The 19,143-nt window shown below is 44.8% G+C and overlaps 1 protein-coding gene across 1 annotated transcript in view; it reads left to right on the top strand.

Moving 5' to 3' along the window:
* Positions 1–8,878: 8,878 nt before the first annotated feature.
* LOC133340751 (cohesin subunit SA-1-like) overlaps positions 8,879–19,143 on the top strand; it is a 30,463-nt gene continuing 20,198 nt past the window's right edge. The window contains 13 exon segments of the mRNA XM_061549139.1: positions 8,879–8,912; positions 9,667–9,735; positions 9,738–9,757; positions 10,326–10,505; positions 11,200–11,296; positions 11,857–11,933; positions 12,445–12,643; positions 13,328–13,479; positions 14,326–14,399; positions 14,794–14,917; positions 17,510–17,608; positions 18,388–18,467; positions 18,612–18,719. Coding sequence (XP_061405123.1) covers positions 8,879–8,912; positions 9,667–9,735; positions 9,738–9,757; positions 10,326–10,505; positions 11,200–11,296; positions 11,857–11,933; positions 12,445–12,643; positions 13,328–13,479; positions 14,326–14,399; positions 14,794–14,917; positions 17,510–17,608; positions 18,388–18,467; positions 18,612–18,719 — 1,313 coding nt within the window.

The following is a 19,143-nucleotide window of genomic DNA, read 5'->3' as shown; positions in this document are numbered from 1 at the left end:
ACCGATCGCGCGTGTGCGTTGCTATGGAAACCACGACGTGCGTTGGTATGGGAACCACGACGTTTCGTGCGTTGCTATGGGAACCACGACGTTTCGTGCGTTGCTATGGGAACCACGACGTTTCGTGCGTTGCTATGGGAACCACGACGTTTCGTGCGTTGCTATGGGAACCACGACGTTTCGTGCATGCCAAGATGCGTGCTTTGGCGCGCGCTCAGCGTAGAGTAATATAATAATTGATAGTACTAAATTGTCAATTTAACTACTTTAAAGTTGGAAATGTAAACCCCAGTTTGTGAGTTAAGAGTGTCACAAGTTGCGTACACAGACAGACAAAAAAAAAACTTTTATAGGTAAGAATTAAAATTACTTGCAATAATAATACATAAAAAATGTAAAGCAATTTAAACATAAAATTAAACTTTGATCATTACCCGATTAATTAAAATTAAAATAAAACCGAACGCGCGGTGGTAAAAAAAAACGTACGCTCTCGCGCCAAGAATCGATTCTTTAAATCGAGCAAAGTAATCGAAGGTTGTAGATTTCTTTAGAATCGGCCTATTCCTGTTTAATCGATACCACAAACGCTCGCCAGACTATCGATTCTCGCAAGTCCTGTATGCAGGTTGACTGCCAGACACTTCATGGCCACCTCCCCCCCCCCCCCCAAATACAAAAGTCTATTTTTTATACGTTTTGCATTGTGTACAGTCTGGAAGCTACCCACATGCCACATTTCAAGTTTATTGCATGTCGGGAAGTATGCTAAACAATTCGAACAGACACAATATTACAAATTTCCCTTTTATATGAAGAGAGAAAGATATATAGAATATGTGAGTGAGGTCCCTTGGAAGATGTGTTGTCTCTAGCAAGGGAGACCCTGGATTATTTAAAGGATGCATGGCATTGAATACGTTTTTTTTCTTTACCTGTAATGTTTCAAACAGTATTTCCCGTCTATCGCATTGTATTAATAAAAATTGGAACCTTTAACAACGTGAGGTCCCTTGATAGTTATTGTCGATGAATGATGACCTCGGTAAATAAATGACGCCATTCATTTGTGTGTGTGTTTTATTACTTTGTATAGTATTTACCGAACGTGACATTTAGTACATTAGCTTTATACTGGTAGGAACCACCTGGTTCCACCAGCCCACAGGGGATTATTGTGTCCGTCCGTCCGTCGTGCATCCAAAAATGGGAGGGGTGGGGCTGGGTGGAGAGGAGAGGGTGGGGAGGGGCTGGGTGGGGAGGGGCTGGGTGGGGAGGGTGGGGAGGGGCTGGGTGGGGAGGGTGGAGAGGGGCTGGGTGGGGAGGGAGGGGCTCGGTGGGGATGCGAGAGTGGGGAGGAGCTGGGTGGGGAGGGGCTGGGTGGAGAGGGTGGGGCTGGGTGGGGGGTGGGAGGGGTGGGGCTGGGTGGGGAGGGGCTGGTCACCCCGTGGTGCCCTTATAAAACTCAACGTTTCACCTACTCACGCCGACTTGTGCCTGCCATCACAGTCGGGCATATTTGCGGAATACACCACGCCGCCGTTGACCCTGGCCATTGACCGAGCAACCCAACGTTCCTACCAGCTCCCTCCGCAGGAATGTGTTTAATTGCCTCGGCCAGTTTGTATGATTTAGTACCCCTGTTTGCCGCCATAAGCATCAGTTGGTGGCACGGTGGGAACACTCGCGCCTCAACACAAAGAAGGCGCCTGGCTTCAGTTCCCGACTGGGGCTGCTTTCTGCGTGGAGTTTGTATTTCTTCCCCTGTGCTGCGTGGGGGTTCCTCAGGGTTCTCAGTGCTCTATTCCCCGGGGCGTCTTTGACCGCTTTACATCTCAACACATGTTTTAAGGGCATCCCCAGTGGCAGCTGTCCCCTGTGCCTGCAAACGGGAATTCGTCTGCCAGTAGTGGGGAAGGGTGGGGGGGCGCATGCTTGCTGCGTATAATCCCAATTGACCACGCTTCACCATATTAGTCAGTGCTGATTCAAGTTCAAGTTCATTTATTAGGTATAGCCCTGTGAGCCATTCGGCTCTTGAATCGGGTGCAACCGCAACAAACAAAAAACTAAAACATGAACAAGAAAACATCTTAAAGTGACTATGTGACTAAGTGCAAACTGAAAATCCAGGAAAAAAAACAGCAAAAATTCCAGAAAAAAGCACAGTACACCAACGCTGTGTGCAAAAATTCCAGTGGGATGCAAGTCAAACAACAACAACAACCACAAGACAACTTAGATTGATGTGGGAGCATAGAAATAGAGTACAGTACAACAACGTTTTTTTTATGCACTTCCTTGCTGCTTCCCTACAATGTAGCCCCACATCCTATAACAGCTGCCATGCGCGGCGGTGGCTCATCCAAGCACGATGGGGCACTAATCGTTTCTAATTGATCTCGGTGAACGAGCGTAAACCATCACGCGAACTCTGGTCATCATCGCAGCAACCTTTGGCTCGCCACCGAACAAAGACGGCCACCGCGTCGCGCGTTTTCAGATGCGCTTCTGCGGCCGGCTGGAACGCTCTTCCTTCCCATATTAGCAAGCCACTGGAGCTATGCAATTTTAAATCTAGACTGAAAACTTTAGAAATGCTTCTTGTCCCATTGGAACCTCCTTTGCCAGTAGCAAACTATGATACATTTTTTTTACCCTTTTATCTGGCAACACAACTGACACCTTTTTTTACAGGACAGTGCATACATTATCAGAGTTGTGTTTTTTGTTTGCATTCCGACTGCAGGTATTGTGGTCAATGCAAACATGACTCTTTGTAAAAAAAAGGTGTCAGTTTTGTTGCCAGATAAAAGGGTAAAAAAACAATTAGCAAATGTCAAAATTAATAAAAATAATAAAATAAAATAAAGATCACGACGTTTCGGAGGCAACACAAGTCTCCGTCATCAGGTGGTGACGGAGACTTGTGTTGCCTCCGAAACGTCGTGATCTTTATTTTATTTTGTTATTTTTATTAATTTTGATGTTTTACCTACGTGACTTTACCGAAAAACACCTAAGAATATGATTCCTTGCAGTCACGAAAGCTTCAAGTCTAGAATTATCAAGTGCTTTTTGTGTTTAGTTTGTTGTCTTTCCTCCGCACGGTTGGCATCATCAGCCACGGCCAATCCACTGCTGGATGGAGGCCTTCTGCCACCGCCGCCACCTCTCATGGATCCTTGCGATGGGAAATTCCACCTCTCATAATTCGCCCACGTTGCTCCGCTCCCAATGTGTAACTCCCTTCAACAGTCTCTTCTGCATTTGCAATTCTGCCGGTGTTGACTCTTGTCTCCTCTGCATGGAATTCCGAGTATTCCACCCATGCTTGTGAACTCTCTGCCCCTGCTCAAGTCCAGGCTCAAGAGATTATTCAGTTTCTTGCTGTGCCTATGACTGACCCCCCCCCCCCCCATCTCGCTCTATAAACACGGCCACTGTCTCTGTACAGCGTCTAGAGATGCAGTTGTATTTTAATGCCGGTATATAAATCCACAAAGAACCACAGACTCACGCAGACACCCATAGACTTGCACAGAAAGCCACAGACTCGAACAGTGGCTCCACAAACTCACACTGATACCAACAGTCTAACATAGAGTCTAGATTTGAAGCTTTCGTGACTGCAAAGATTCATACTCTTAGGGGTTTTTTTTCGGTAAAGTCACGTGAAGTTCCACCTTCACCTTCCTGGCTCCCCCCCCATCCTGCACCTTGGCTCATCCCCCCTCCTCTTACCCTGTATAAACAGGACCCTGCGGGGTGGGCTGGTAGGAATAATACTTAGTACCGGTACAGAGATATCGACCGGGTATAGAGGAGTTAAAGAAAAAATTACTGTATTCTAGTGTAACGTTAATTAAAAGTGTTTGTTTTGACAAGAAACGCTGTGAGATTTAAAGACTCGTAGTCTTTCATTTCCAACACCACCCTCAACACCACCCCTCCCACGGACGGACGGACGGACGGACGGACACATTAATCTATTGGTGGTCTGGTCCACTTCGTTCCTACCAATATAATGCCCCATCACAAATAATACCCTGTATAATAATGCCCCATCACAAATAACTCCCGCTACAGTTATTTTGCTGTGCCTTTTTTACACCTGATGAAGGAAGCTTGTTATTCTTAGGTTTTTTCGGTAAAGTCACGTAGGTAAAACATCAAAATTATTTTATTTTATTTTCATTAATTTTGATGTTTTACCTACGTGACTTTACCGAAAAAACCTAAGAATATGATTCCTTGCAGTCACGAAAGCTTCAAGTCTAGAATAAATGAAGCTTGTGTTGCCTCCGAAACGTCGCTATTTCTTATTTAATTTATATTATTATTCCTATTATTTTTATTTTTTGTTTTTACCTACGTGACTTTACCGGAAAAAAAAACCCTAAGAGTATAGTCTAACATCGAGTCTGAGCATAGCCGCGGAGGCAGAGATAGTGATGCACAGGTCATCAGTAGCTTTTACCGCACTGCCCTCTGCTGTGCACAATGAAGGCCCGCTGTGAGCGCGTAGTTATTAGTTAATTTATACTCCTTCTGAGCACGGGCCCCCCAAAAACAACGTCAAAGAAAGCTGTCTCTGGTGTGGACCAATCAGTTTCAAAGACAATGCATATATTATCAGAGTATGTTTTTTTTGCATTCTGACCACAATTATTGTGGTTAAGGCAGACATGATTTCTTGTAAAAGGTTTCAGTTTGGTGTTTTAACATCTTAGCACCTGTTTTGTTGCCAGAAAAAAAGGAGAAACCTCTTCTCAACTTGTATCAATCCGAAATGCAAGTTTGGGCTCGGCTGCAAAAATAACGACCAATTCTCCCAGGCCACAGGTGTGTGTATTTGTACGTGTTTGGGTGATTTGTACTTTGCACTCCTATCGTGTTTTTGTACGGTTTGTTGTTGTAACGTTCTTGCCCCAACCCCTACTGAACATATGTGGAAAAAGAGCTTTATAGCTCATCGGATTCCTCCAGTGTAAGTAAATATTCTGATTCTGCACCTCGTGTATAGGTCTGAGACGTCCCGGGGTGACGTCACGCGAGATCAGGTGTTGTATTACATTACATTTCTAAGTATACTAGATTTGTGTTTCTATTTAATTTATACCTGATGATGATTGCTTGTGTTGCAATCGAAACGTCGTATGCTAGTATTTAATTTAATCTTTATACGTGACTTTACCGAAAGAACCAAAGAATAATCAGGTGGGAGGTTTATGGGAGGCGCTGGTGACGTCATAGACGTTGGGGCGTTGGGCAGACGAGCACCGTACTGACGTCATGCAACTTGGCGGTGAAGTTTGTGAGTCCAGTGGTTGGTGACGTCACGAGCACTGGGGTGGTGACGTCAGGAAACCTAGGGGTTGGTGAGATAGATGACGACACGCGACGCTGGGGAGGTGAGGGAGAGATGTGATGACGTCAGGCGACACTCGGGGGTGGTGGGAGGAGAGGGATTGATGACGTCACGCGACGCGATTGAACTGTAGAGGGAGTGATGACGTCGTCAAGAGACGCGGTAGTGGTGACAAGGTGTCCGATGACGTCACGCACAATTAGCGTCACGCGACATCAAAACTTTTAAATTAATTAAGATACATAAATGTGAGGATACAAAAATATTGAAATGTCTAAAACATTAATACCAAACGATAAAACCGACATATTTGCCTATTCTTTTACCGCGTCATGCTCGTCATGAATATTAATTAGGTCGTGTAGCGGCGCCATCCCATTGGCCGGCAGCGTCTGGTTACGTTCGCCTATCACGCAATCCGAGGAATTCCAACCAATCACCGACCGTCATTCCACGCACGTGCGCGCCGGCGACCAATCAGCGCGGCTTGTCGGCAGTAGCCAATGTGGCCAAGAAAAAGGCGCGATTTTTTTTCGCGCTAAAAATTCTCCTCAGCGCCGTGTTTACTTCGCGCACAGGGCAGCGAGCGGGCTTTGGTTTTTTCACTTTCGTCGAAATTTATAAGCAACATCGCGAATATTTTCGACATTTTTGAGGTAAAATCGGTTGTGTGTGCGTCCTATCGAGCGTTTAAAAACAACGGTATTCATGAATGTTGCGTTTTGTTATATACTGTCCCTTGAATGCTTAGACTTTTCGCGCGAGATTATATCTAGAAATGTGGTAAATTGCTCTTCCGTGTTGCTTATCGTATTTTGTACAGATTAAAAACTTTCGCATTGTAATTTCGCGTATGTATGTATAAGTTCTGAGGAGACCGCTACGCTTGATAAATGTACGTGTTTATATAAACAAACCCCTATTTGTTGACTTGATTATTAACATTTACTACATATTTTTGCACGTATAAAATGTGTAGATGAACGAGTTAAATCTATTTTACAATGTATTTAGTGTACTTCACATGATACAATTGAATGGCTGAATCGTTCATTAATACACCTCGTAAAGGAATAATCGTGTACAGCGCAGTACTGTACATATTTAGTTTCCCAGTAATGTATATTCACATGTGTATATATATACAAAAGCACACTTTTTTTAACTGAGGTAACGTCTTAAGTGAAGCAAAATAATTGTATCCTGTCCGTAACTTGTATAAAAGTGTGAGTTGAACGCTCGTAAATGCTTCCTCCTAATTTATTTTATAATTCTATATTAATTTAAGCTTTATGTAATCTGCATTCAACTACTTTGACTCTAAAGCCAATAACGTCTTGTTTAACAATTACATACGAACATTATTAAGTAACTTTACGCGTCTGATTATATGCGTAGGTTTCATTTAACTATTTGTTAACGATATTCGCGCTAACGAAACTTGTACAATTATTCGCCTTACCAATTTAGGCGTAATGGTGCATAATGTACATTGTATCTCCATAATAGAGGTTTTTTTTGGGTCACGTAAACAGAATGTGCCATTTCGTTACTAGTACAGCGCACACGGTGTTTTGGAGAGCAAATCCACAACATTGTAATTGCTATAAATAACTTTTTATATGAGTGGACTCGTCATATAAATTCTAGATTTGAAGTTTTCGTGACTGCAAGGATTCATACTTAGGTAAAAAAAATTGAAATAAAATAATAAATCACGACGGTAAGGTCACGTAGGTAAAAAATGAATAATGGAAATAATAATAGAAATAAAATAATAAATCACGACGTTTCGGAGGCAACACAAGTCTCCGTCATCAGGTGGGACCGTCACAGCTAAATTTACTGTATCAAGTGATGTGAATATGGAATTTGTACTAACAACCACCCTACCCTGCGCATAGCATGTTTATGTAAATCTGTGTCTTTTAAAACGTTGGTTGGTGTCGTGAACACATTGAGATGATAAGAGGCACAACTGAAAGCACTGAATATTAAGTGATTGCTGCTGCTTTGACCAGGTGAAAAGAGAACACCCTCCTCTCACAGTCATTGTCTCTTCAAGGAAGACGCCGAAATAAAGGTTTGCGATGCGCCAAGCATCAATCAGTAATCGTGCCCTAATGTTTACGGTGTCACTAATACAATCATTTCATTATTAGACCTCCTTTGCCAGTACTAAAATATAATAATAGGGGTTTTCCCCTTTTTTCTGGCAACAAAACTGAAACCTTTTTACAAGGATTCATGTCTGCATTAACCACAATACTTGCAGTTGAAATGCAAACAAAAAACACACTGATAATATATGCATTGTCCTTGAAACTGAAAAAGGGCTGTACATGTACTCCGCCGCGATGTAACTAACTTCAGAACCGCATCATAACTCGGAAGCCAAGGCATTCCGCCTGGATAGTGCTTAGATGAGTGTTCACCATGCATACCAGGTTATCATGGTAGGCAGCATTAAAGGTAGTGCAACAAAATCAATCGCTGTATTGTACATGTATGCTCCCATGTCCTTGCTCTTCTCCACCAACCCACACTGACCATTATGAAGAATTCTAGATTTGAAGCTTTCGTGACTGCAAGGATTCATACTCTTAGGTTTTTTCGGTAAAGTCACGTAGGTAAAAAATGTAAATTAATAAAAGTAAAATAAAACAATTAAAAAATTCACGACGTTTCGGAAGCAACACAAGCCTCCGTCTTCAGGTGGAACCGTGTGTCTGTGTCGGGGTTGGGGTGTGTGTGTAGGGGTTGGGGTGTGTGTGTAGGGGCGTGTGTGTGTATGTGTGTAGGAGGCTTGTGTTGCTTCCGAAACGTCGTGAATTTTTGAATTTGTTTTATTTTACTTTTATTAATTAAAATTTTTTACCTACGTGACTTTACCGAAAAAACCTAACAGCATTATGAAGAAGTATGGTGAAGGTAGATTCTCAAATCCCTCCCCATCTCTCTTACCTCAGCGGTTGCTCATGGGCTGAGTCAACCCTCATCCAGGATTGAATTCTCAACATTTTGATTGCGAGCCGCTCACTATCAGAATAAACTGCCAGCGTAATGGGTACACAGCAGTTAGCCGATTGGCAGGTTGCGTCTGGGAACATGGAAGGGTATACCAAATACCAAGAGAAGCAAGATAGGGTGGGGCAGAACCATGGAGCGATTTGCAAACGAGAGTGAGGTATTTGAATACACAAGTTTGAAATGGATATCCAATTTCACGTTACGCTGTAAAAATGCTGCTCTTCCTCCATACGTGATCGTAATTGGCGACAAACTCTACCATTCTCATCACCGCCCGAATTGCCGCCCCCCCCCCCTTCCCCACAGCAGCGACAATGTTGGGCGTGCGCACTCGCTCCAGCGCGCTAGCGGTTGTGTCGCTGCGTGAGATCACCAATGCCAACATCCAGAAGCAGCAGCAGCGCACCAAGCCAGTGCTGCGCAAACCGGGCAGGCAGTCCCAGAACGGCAGTGGAGAAGACGATCATGATGATGATGATGATGACACGTCTTTCAACTCGTCCAGCACCCGGTGAGTGCTCCACGTGATTGCGACAGTTGTGGCCTTTCGAAGGTTCTCGGAGTGAACCTGCACGATGGCTTGCCGAGATGTGAAAATAGACGTGGATTAGTCGGATGATAGAGATACATAAGTGGGATGAGAGCTGTAGACGAGAGAACAGATTGGTGAGGTGCGGGAGGAATGAGATGGAGAGGAGAGAGCTGTTTTCTCTTACAAGTGACGCAATAGAAGAACGAACAGGTGGCGTAGGGCAGAGATGCTGAACCGCAAGCACTGACATCTTGTGTTAGAATCTGGGTTTCAGCTATCAATTGTTAAACTGAACTTGCATGTGTGGTGAGTTGATGAGCCCAATCCCATCACCACCCACTTGCGCACAAAGCCATGGCATAAAATTTGTTTCTGTGGAAAATTTTACTAAATTTCAGCTGTGAGCGTTTACAAAGCAATTTGAATATTCGGCAACAAATGTTACTCTTTTGTGGCAGAGTGGACGGGAAAATGCTTGCTCCTACTTTGAGGGCCAGTGGCCATTAGAATGGTTTTCAGAAGTAGCTCTCTGATAAATGTTTCTGTGGGTTGTTTTCTAACATGAGGGGGGGGGGGGGGTCGCACTGCTCTGCCATGGATTTGTCATCTTTTATCATGAGGCCAAGGCCGAAAGCACAACCAGGATCGAAGAATTGGAGGGAAAAACACTTTAAAGAGAACTGTTGATCGCTGGTGTGTGTGTGTGCGCTCGCGCGTGTGTCTTTATTTACAGGGAGAATGACGGCTTGTCGGACGAGGAGTTTGTCGTGCGCGACTGGAAGAAACGAACGAAACGTCCTGCGCGTGGGGGGGGACCCCTACCAGTGAGAGAGCGCCGACATCTTTGTGAAACGCCACCTTCATTATTATCGTCATCGTATTATGTCGTCATTATTTGATTGTCTGCGTTCATGCCTGTCAGTTAGACTTTACGCGAAACAATAATGAGGCAGGGGAAGTCCGTTTCCCCGTGTAAAATAAAGTGGGATCCTGTGGTGGTGCGATGTTCACTACCTCGCCTGGTATACAGGAGGTCGTGGGTTCGATCCCAACCCTGACGCCTGTTGTATATTCGGAGTCTGCATGTTCTCCCCGTGGTCATGTGGATTTTTCTCCGGGTCGTCCTGTTTTCCCTCCACATTTATAAACATGCGTTTAGATTCTTTGGCTGCTATAAATGTCCACATGATGAGCCACTTTGTTGATCTAGGTCCCCCTCGCAAAGGAGGTTTTTAACCTCAAGGGTTTTTTTACCTGGTTAATTAACAGTGAAATATAAAATCAAATAATTTGTGGCCAGGTCACTTGTGAAAAAGAGCTTTATAGTTCAGTGGGCCTTATCTGGTAAAATAAATAAGGTCAAACTCGTCACTGTTCTTTTCTGTGGCTCAGGCGGCCAAAAAGCCTCGTGCAACCCTGCCCAAGCAGGCCAAGCGTCCCCGTGCCCCCAAGAAGCCAGCACAGCCGGCTGCTGCCGCGAAGCCTGGGGGAGCAGCGGCAGTGGTGACATCGACTCCACCGGATCCCGATTCTCTGTACGATGCTGTCCGCATTGGCAAAGCCGTCATGCTGGTGAGAGGGATTGGGCTGTGTGTGTGTGTGAAATTTTCCGTTAATGTCTTGAACTCCTTTCATCCGTGCCGTCTACTCCCTACCCCTGTTCAAGTCCAGGCTTCCAAGACCTTCCTCTGCCTATGACTGACTGCCTCTCCCTAAAATATGCTTGCTGTTTTTCTACATTATCTTGAGATGAAATCACACCTAGACGCTATATAAACCCACATTGTATTTGTGTTATCACCCACCTTACAAACAATAGTGCAGTAAATCTGTGTGTTTTTTTAGCACCCTTCAAGTCAGGTTGAAAGTGTTTCTCTATTTCATATGGATATTCATACGTGACTGGGTGAAACTATCCATCCAAAGAAGATTCAATATTAGCCAAACTTGATTTTGCTATTAAGGACTTATCCCACTGAAAAGCAGCCAAATTAAAGCGTTGCCCAAAACATGGAAACAAACCATCTGCATAAGGACTGGCCTTGGGGTCCTATTTGAGTTTTGATGGCAGCCTATGGACCATAACTCTTGTAAATAAGATCCAATTCAAACAAAACACTAGTATCTTGTGTGATGCATCTCTGAAGGTATCACATGCTATGCGTTTATATTTCCCTTGTTTAGAGGAGCTTTGGGTGTGCGATGTGTGTGACTTGTGCCACACATCACAGAATCTAAAAGCGTTGCCTCGTAACAATGCCTGCAGACCGTTGTGGACACATGGGTCGACAGCTACAAGGAAGACCAGGACGAAGCCACACTGAGTCTAATCAACTTCTTCATCCAGAGCTCTGGCTGCAAAGGTGTGTGTTTTTTTTAACAAAGTGCTTGCCACAAATGCACCACAATACCTTGCTGATCTCGTCAGGGAGCATACATCATTGTGCAAACTCCGGTCATCCTCGCAGCAGCTTTTGTATGATCATTGAACAAAGACGGTCACTGCATCGGGCGCTTTCAGATGCGCTTCTGCAGCCGTCTGGCACGCTCTTCTAATATTAGGAAGCCACTGGAGCTCTGCACTTTTACATCTTTGTTGAAAGCTAATTTCTTGAACTGCTTTTTGTTGTTCTCTCCCTGCACCTCCGATTAGCACGGTTGGCTATGTACGGCGCGAAAGAAGTTCAACATAAATGTGTAATATGCACAGCTCTTTTTGTCAATCCACTGCTGGGTGAGGGTCTCCGTACGCAGTGGGGGTTGTTTGACTATACGTCACACTGATTAGTACGGGTTGACGCAGACGTATTAAACAACCGCTGCAGGGATTTGCTCATGTCAGCTGCAAGTTTTTTTCTTTGCTTTGCGTCTCTCTTGTCCCGCTCTGCACATCATTGCTCCCTGCGATGTTGCTGTGAACTAGGCCGCGTCACGATGGGCATGTATCGCACAATGGAGTATGCGGACATCATCCGCAAGATGACGGAGGGATTCGACGAGGTAGGGTTGGTCTGTTCGTGCAAATGAATTTTGGTTCATGGAATAATTATTATGTATACATTTACTCAGGATACTTGTTTCCCCAGATAATTTTTTCCCCATTTCTTCCTCCCTGCTTATTTGTACCACTGGCTTAAAGATTAGGAGTTAGATCCAGTGGTTAGGGGCTAAGGTTTTGGGTTATGGTTTATTGGTTAGGGTAATTTTAGGGATAAAGGCTAAGATTTAGGGTTAGAGGTAGGGTTACAATGAGGGAACATGGATTAGGTTTAAAGGGGTAGGGATAGGCGCTTTCATTGATTAGAATAAAAATATATCCACATGGACGGTACGAAAAAGTTAATCTCAGCTTGAAAGCAAACCGAAAAACGATTCTACAGATGAGTTTGGCAAGCAGTCTTTAATCCACTGCACCACTGCTCCGACCCATCAACTCGTACTCGGGGTTGTGTGGGTGTCATTGGACACGATTAGTGACCCTTCTGCGACAATGTTTTCCCCACGTCCGCAGGAGAGTGCGGAGTACCCACTCTCACAAACCGGGCTGCAGGCGAAGCGTTTCCGCGCAGTGCTGGCCGACTTTGTGCTCATGCTGGTGCGGCAGAGCCGCAATGGCCCACTGTATGACCTCAAGGAGATGCTGCTTGGGTTGCTCACCGGGCTCACCGACTCCCAGGTCCGCGCCTTCCGGCACACCGCCACCTTCTCCGGTACGGAGTGCTCTAGGGCAGAGGGGAGCCTTGAGACATGGACGCAAATAAACTATTCATAATTTTTACTAGGTAAGGACCACTGAGCTATATAGCTCTTTTTCAGAAGTGACCTGGTCACAAATGATTGCTCAACAAAGTGGATATTCATGTGGAAATGTATAGCAGCCAAATACTCTGGACGAATGTTTCTGAATGTGGAGAATAAAACCTGAGCACCTGGAGAAAAATCCACGCTACCAGGAGAACATGCAAACTCCAAATATATTGGCGTCACGGTCAGGATCGAACCCACAACCTTTATATCAGGTGAGGTAGTTAACATCTCGCCACTGTGGCACCCTGCATAGAGAGAGAGATGCACAGATACAGACAGCGACACAGACATTGACAGATAACTTCGCATCGACATACACACAGACAAATAGAGATGCAGGAAAGCACGGAGACATAGCCATTCGGACACACGGCACAGAAACGCAGGAAGACAAAAGCAAACAAAACTAACGTACATATATATTGAGTCTTTAATCAAATTGCAGCACTGACCGGTTGCCAGGGGAAGATCAGTACACTCCTACCATTCATGAACCCTTGTGTTTGTGATCCCTCGTGGTTGGGTTCTTCTGATTTCTCGTTGCGAATCCCCGCCACGTGTTTGCGATTTCCCGCGTGTGTGCTCAGCCCTGAAGCTGCAGACGGGGCTTGTGGAGGTGTCCTTGTCTCTAGCTGAGAGCTTGGAGAATGCCTCGCGACAGCTGCAGGCTGAGCGCAGCAAGGAGCCCAGGCTCAGGGCCGTGGACAAGATCGAGGGGCTGCTCAACACCATCAAGCAGGTGGGGAAGACACCCATGTGCCTTGATCTGTCTGCTGCTTGCTGAAGGCCCGCAAAGCCGTCGCCATCCCTCGCGGTCACGCAATGCAGCAATATCTTGTCATTGCTTCGTCTAAGCCAGGGGTCGGCAACCTCTGGCTCCGGAGCCGCATGCGGCTCTTTAACGACTGCTTCATGAGGCTTTTCACATGCGTTGTGGCTCTTGAACTTTATGAAAAAAATTTACGCAGTTCTAAAAAATGGCACTTCTTGGTATTTTGCTTGGCGACCCCTGGTCTAAGCAGTGGAGTGCTTCCATTGGCTGCAAATTCCGATGTTGCAGCCAATGTCGTCTTCTTCGAGCGATGTGCCCTGCCCAAGCCTGCTATATTCGTAACAGTCAATACGATGTGTACATTCTCTCATCCTGTGTGTTCATCTTTCCGTCTCTTGCAACAATTCAAGCGTGCACCTCATCCCATGCTGCTTTGATGCTCTTATTTAACCTTTGTTCCACTTTCTCACTGTCCCATGTTTCTGATCCATATATCAACATGTAACATGCAGTGGTTGAAAACTTTCTTCTATAATGATGCTCAATGAAGCTATATTACATTATCGGCATAGTGATGATACATTGATGATTAAGCGATGGTAATTATATTGAGTATACCACATTGTATCCTGATTGACATACATCAGGAGCTCTGATGGCACTTTTGGTGTTCACGAGGATGAAAATATAATTGTGATGTTAGTGATGAATGTAAGGTTATAATATTTATTATGTTGATGCTGAATTTCTGTGAATGATGATAATGATTTTGATGGTAATAAACTCCACTTTTTATGTCACTCACGTTTGCAGTTGAATGAACATCAGGAGGATGTGGAGAATATGATGCGTTCTATTTTCAAGTCTGTCTTTGTACATCGCTACCGGTGAGTGTTTTTTTTACCTAACGCTGTGCTCTTATGCTATGGGTAGCGGTGAGGTGACGATGTATTGGTGCAAGAGCGTGCATGCGTGCATGGCAGGTAGTTGGCACACTGCTGCAAGCATGACGACCCGGGTTCGATTCTAGGCCAAGGCTAACATCTTTGGTGAGTGATATTGGAACCAGTCCTGGGCCTTCCCCTAGGTTTATTGGTGCTTAAGTAGCTTGGTGTGTAAACATCAGCACTGGTGAGACAAAGGCGACCTGGTGTGGTGCTGGCCACAACACCACCACTCTCCTCTGATGTGTTGTCCCTTAATAGGTGCTCGCTCGCAGCACTTACCCCAACAGTGCAAGGGCTGGAGGGATGATGTGTGTGTGTGTGCGCGTGTGTGCAGGGATTCGTTCCCAGAGATCCGAGCCCTGTGCATGGAGGAGATTGGAGTGTGGATGAAGGCCTACAGTGACGTTTTCCTCGATGATGGCTACCTCAAGTACATTGGCTGGACTCTCAACGACAAGGTAAGCGGTGGAGGCGTCGCGATTCAATGATTGAAATGTATTTTCACGCTCGTGGTACATGCATTGAATAATGCGTGTGAGAATGTATCCGTTTTAAAAATGCATGTTAATATTTATTCGATGATAATAAAAAAAATACTTTGGTTTCCTCCTACATTAATTAACACTGCTTAGTGGAGTTGGTCAAACAGAGAACTTGGGACATTGTTAGTGCCGGTTCTGGCTGCCTTCCCACTTGTCTGGTTTCCCGTGGCACTGAATAACGAAAACTGCACGTCACAAAAGTGTGTGCTGTACTGGTGAAGCATTGGTTCAGTCGTTTGTACCCTGCGCTATGACCACAGCTGACATCAGTGGCGATTCCGAATCACGGCAAAATGCAGTGAAGATTTTTGACCATGGCTAACATCAGTTTGCGCTCTGCGATATGAACACCGTTATCTGGGTTCAATTCCTAACGATGGCTAATGTCACTGAAGGGTTGGCTGGGAACGTCTCAGACCTTTACATCATCACTCTTCACTATGGGGACCTCATTTGCCAGTAAAAATATGATAATTGGTTCTTTACCCTTCTATCTGGCAACAAAACTGACACCTTTTTGCAAGGAGTCATGTTTGCATAGACCACAATACCTGCAGTCATAAATACAAACAAAAGACATAACTCTGATAATGTGCACTGTCCTTGAAGTTGATTGGTCCACACCCGAGACAGCTTTCCTTCGAGCCTAGTCTCATATGGGTTGGACCAGATGACGCCAAAAGGCGCCTTTGGCGTCATCTGGTCCAACCCATATGAGACTAGGCTCGAAGGAAAGCTGTCTCGGGTGTGGACCAATCAACTTCAAGGACAGTGCACATTATCAGAGTTATGTCTTTTGTTTGTATTTATGACTGCAGGTATTGTGGTCTATGCAAACATGACTCCTTGCAAAAAGGTGTCAGTTTTGTTGCCAGATAGAAGGGTAAAGAACCAATTATCATCACTCTTGTAGCCCTCAAATGGCTCAACAACCTCGGCATCAACATAGAAGGTTGACGATCACCCTGCCATACAGAACAATAATACGTGAAGAGTTGAATAGAATCGTGAATTAGTCCTGGACAATTCTTATTGCAGTTGAATTCGAATCCCATTCTCTTCGAATCCTATTATCTTACCGTAGGTGTTTGCTGCAGGATTCTTTCAATTGTTTCTAAAGTCAATTCCCACGTGAAAGTCTTCATCGGTTTGAATGGGTGTTCAGTCGGCATTGGCGCGCCCTCTCGTGGCGTTCGATTGGAATGGACAATGATCACATTCGGTCCAATCAAGGTTTCTACATGTACCTGTACAGCCTTTTTTTGTCAATCCACTTTTGGATTACCATGCGGGTCATATGGGTTATTTTACCATACTTTACCTTGCTGGTCAATGCAGATTGGTGAAGGTGGGGATCAGGACATCGGAGCATAAAAATACTGTCCAATTATAGATTTTTCCACTAGCATCTGCTGCCTCGCAGCCGATAACACCTTTTATGGCCAATGGTTGTGCGTCATTGTCCTATCCAAGCTCAGACCTGCTTATCTTTTGACATCTGGCACAATTGGGTGCATTCCAGGTTATTTGCTTATTATTTTCATTGCCACTGAATCCTGTTCATATGAATGAAGGATTCTGTCTCCATGAAAATAAGTTGGATTCTTTGACAGCTTGGGAAATCGTCCATGTAATCCCCATTCTTGCTTTGGCAATAGATACAATTCTGGAGCAGCTGTTGGTGGTGGTGGCATCATTGGCATTGGCTTTGAAAATCGTGCTGATGTTGTTGACGGTGGTGTTGGGCTTCACGGTGGTGGCGCAGTGGTTACACTTGTGCCTGACAGCAAGAAGGGCCTGGATTCCATTCCCGACTTGGCTGCCTTTCTGTGTGGAGTTTGTATGTTCCTCCCCCTGTTCTGCATGAGTTTCCTCTGCGTCCTCCAGCTTCCTCCAAAAGCTAAATAAATATACAGTGTTACTGGTATTGGGCAAACATCCCAATGCTGAAACATTACCTGCAAATTACTCCATTGGGATGACACATTAATATTGCTTCCTACTGCAAACAACTTGAGACTTTCCTATGCAAACAAGTTTAACAATCGGATAATTGTTTTTTTACCCTTCTATCTGGCAACAAAACTGACACCTTTTTTTACAAGGAGTCATGTTTGCATAGACCACAATACCTGCAGTTATAATGCAAACAAATAACATAACTCTGATAATGTGCAAAAGGCGCCTTTTGGCGTCATCTGGTCCAACCCATGTGAGACTAGGCTCTAAGGAAAGCTGTCTCGGGTGTGGACCAATAAACTTCAAGGACAGTGCACATTATCAGAGTTATGTTTTTTGTTTGCATTACGACCGCAGGTATTGTGGTCTATGCAAACATGACTCCTTGTAAAAAAAAAGGTGTCAGTTTTGTTGCCAGATAGAAGGGTTAAAAACCAATTATATTTTTTACTGGCAAATGAGGTTCCAATGGTGTAAGTGTAACGATCATAATGTTGTGTGTGGTCCTTTTCTGCTGCTGCTGTTGTACATTATCGTCACTGTCCACAGCAAGGGGAGGTGAGGTTGCGATGCCTCTCCGCTCTCCAGGGCCTCTACGCGGAGAAGGAATTCTTCCTGAAGCTGGAACTCTTCACAAAACGCTTCAAGGTGCGCGGTTGCACATCGTCTCGTGAATCGCGATCCATAAATGTTGCCTGCAAAATTGTACGTGTTGCGCGTGGGCTAAGTTGATGCTCCAATCTTGGGTTTGAATTTCCAACTTCTCCAGTTGTAAGTGTTTTGCAACAGTGCCACTTGGTTGCATATTATTATTTCATAATCACCAGCGATGATCTATCCTCAAGCTATTGCCGTTCGTCACAGTCTCGCGAAGCAATGATCTGTCTAGCTCTTCCGCACGAGCGGATTTCGTCGCTCCTCCGCAGTGGGTGCACTCTTGGACGTGTTACTTTTGCTGCCGCTCCATGGCTCAATCGACAATCGGCCAATATTCCTCCTAGCAAATGTGGTTCTGCCTATGGCCACCTGTTTTTCTGAAGTCAGTATGACAGTAGTGACGATTATTGGTGATGTTGATGATGTCGGTAATGCAAATCGCTAACAGTAATGGTGGGGGTGATGTTTTTTTTTAAACTGCCGTGATAATTTTGGTGTTGATGATAATGACGGCAGTGCTGATGTTTATAACAAGAGTAGTGTTGGTGTTGACGATATTGGTGGTGAAAGTGAAGACTATTGTTGATAAGTTTGTCATGGTAATGATGATTTTGAGCATGTGACTAATCTTAATCCCTGTAATGGTTTAATGATAATTGTTGTGTTAATGTTGATGCTATTGGTGATGATGATGATGACGATGTTCATGACAATTACAATGAAAACAGTGGTGATGATGCTGACTGGTGGTGATGCTGCTATCGTTCCAGGAGCGGATTGTTTCAATGGTGAATGACAAGGAGTTGGATGTGGCTGTCAAGGCCACACAAGTCCTTGTCAGCATTCTCGAGTGAGTGGACGAGCATCCAACGCACGTTGTCCTCTGCTCCACCGATCCCTCATCCGCCCGCCTGCCGCACCACGTGAACTCAAGCGGCCTGATAACAACAGCAGTTGCTCTTGTTTATAGTGGAGTGTGTGCTGGCGTTTGCAGGAACAATGAAGAATCGCTGTCAGTGGAGGACTGTAAGAATGTCTACAGCATGGTGTTCTCCTTGCACCGGCAACTGGCCACAGCTGCCGGCGAATTCCTCTACAAGAAGTGAGTCGGCGAGTGAGTTGGTGGACAAACAGACTGAGATTGAGTTAGTGAGTGGGCGAACGAGTGAGAGGTTCAGTGTGGAAGCAGGTGAGCGAGTAAGGAGGTGAGTGAATGGGAAAGTGGGGCACTACAGTGGCAAAATGTTATCTACCTCGCCTGGTATACAGGAGGTCGTGGGTTCGATCTCGACCCTGACGCCTGCTGTATATTTGGAGTTTGCATGTTCTCCTGGTAGCGTGGATTTTTCTCCAGGTGCTCCAGTTTTATTCTCTACATTCAGAAACATTCGTTTAGAGTATTTGGCTGCTATACAGTTCCACATGAATATCCACTTTGTTGAGCATCATGTCACCAGGTCACTTGGATTCTTCTCTGGGTCTTCCGTTTTTTCCCTCCACATCTAGAAACATGCGTTTAGAGTATT

This window comes from Lethenteron reissneri, chromosome 2 (genome assembly GCF_015708825.2).
Source record: "Lethenteron reissneri isolate LAM-NWPU_2019-01 chromosome 2, ASM1570882v1, whole genome shotgun sequence".
In the NCBI taxonomy this organism is placed as follows: domain Eukaryota; kingdom Metazoa; phylum Chordata; class Hyperoartia; order Petromyzontiformes; family Petromyzontidae; genus Lethenteron; species Lethenteron reissneri.
The sequence above is the reverse complement of the archived record's forward strand: the minus strand, read 5'-3'. Positions and strand labels throughout refer to the sequence as shown.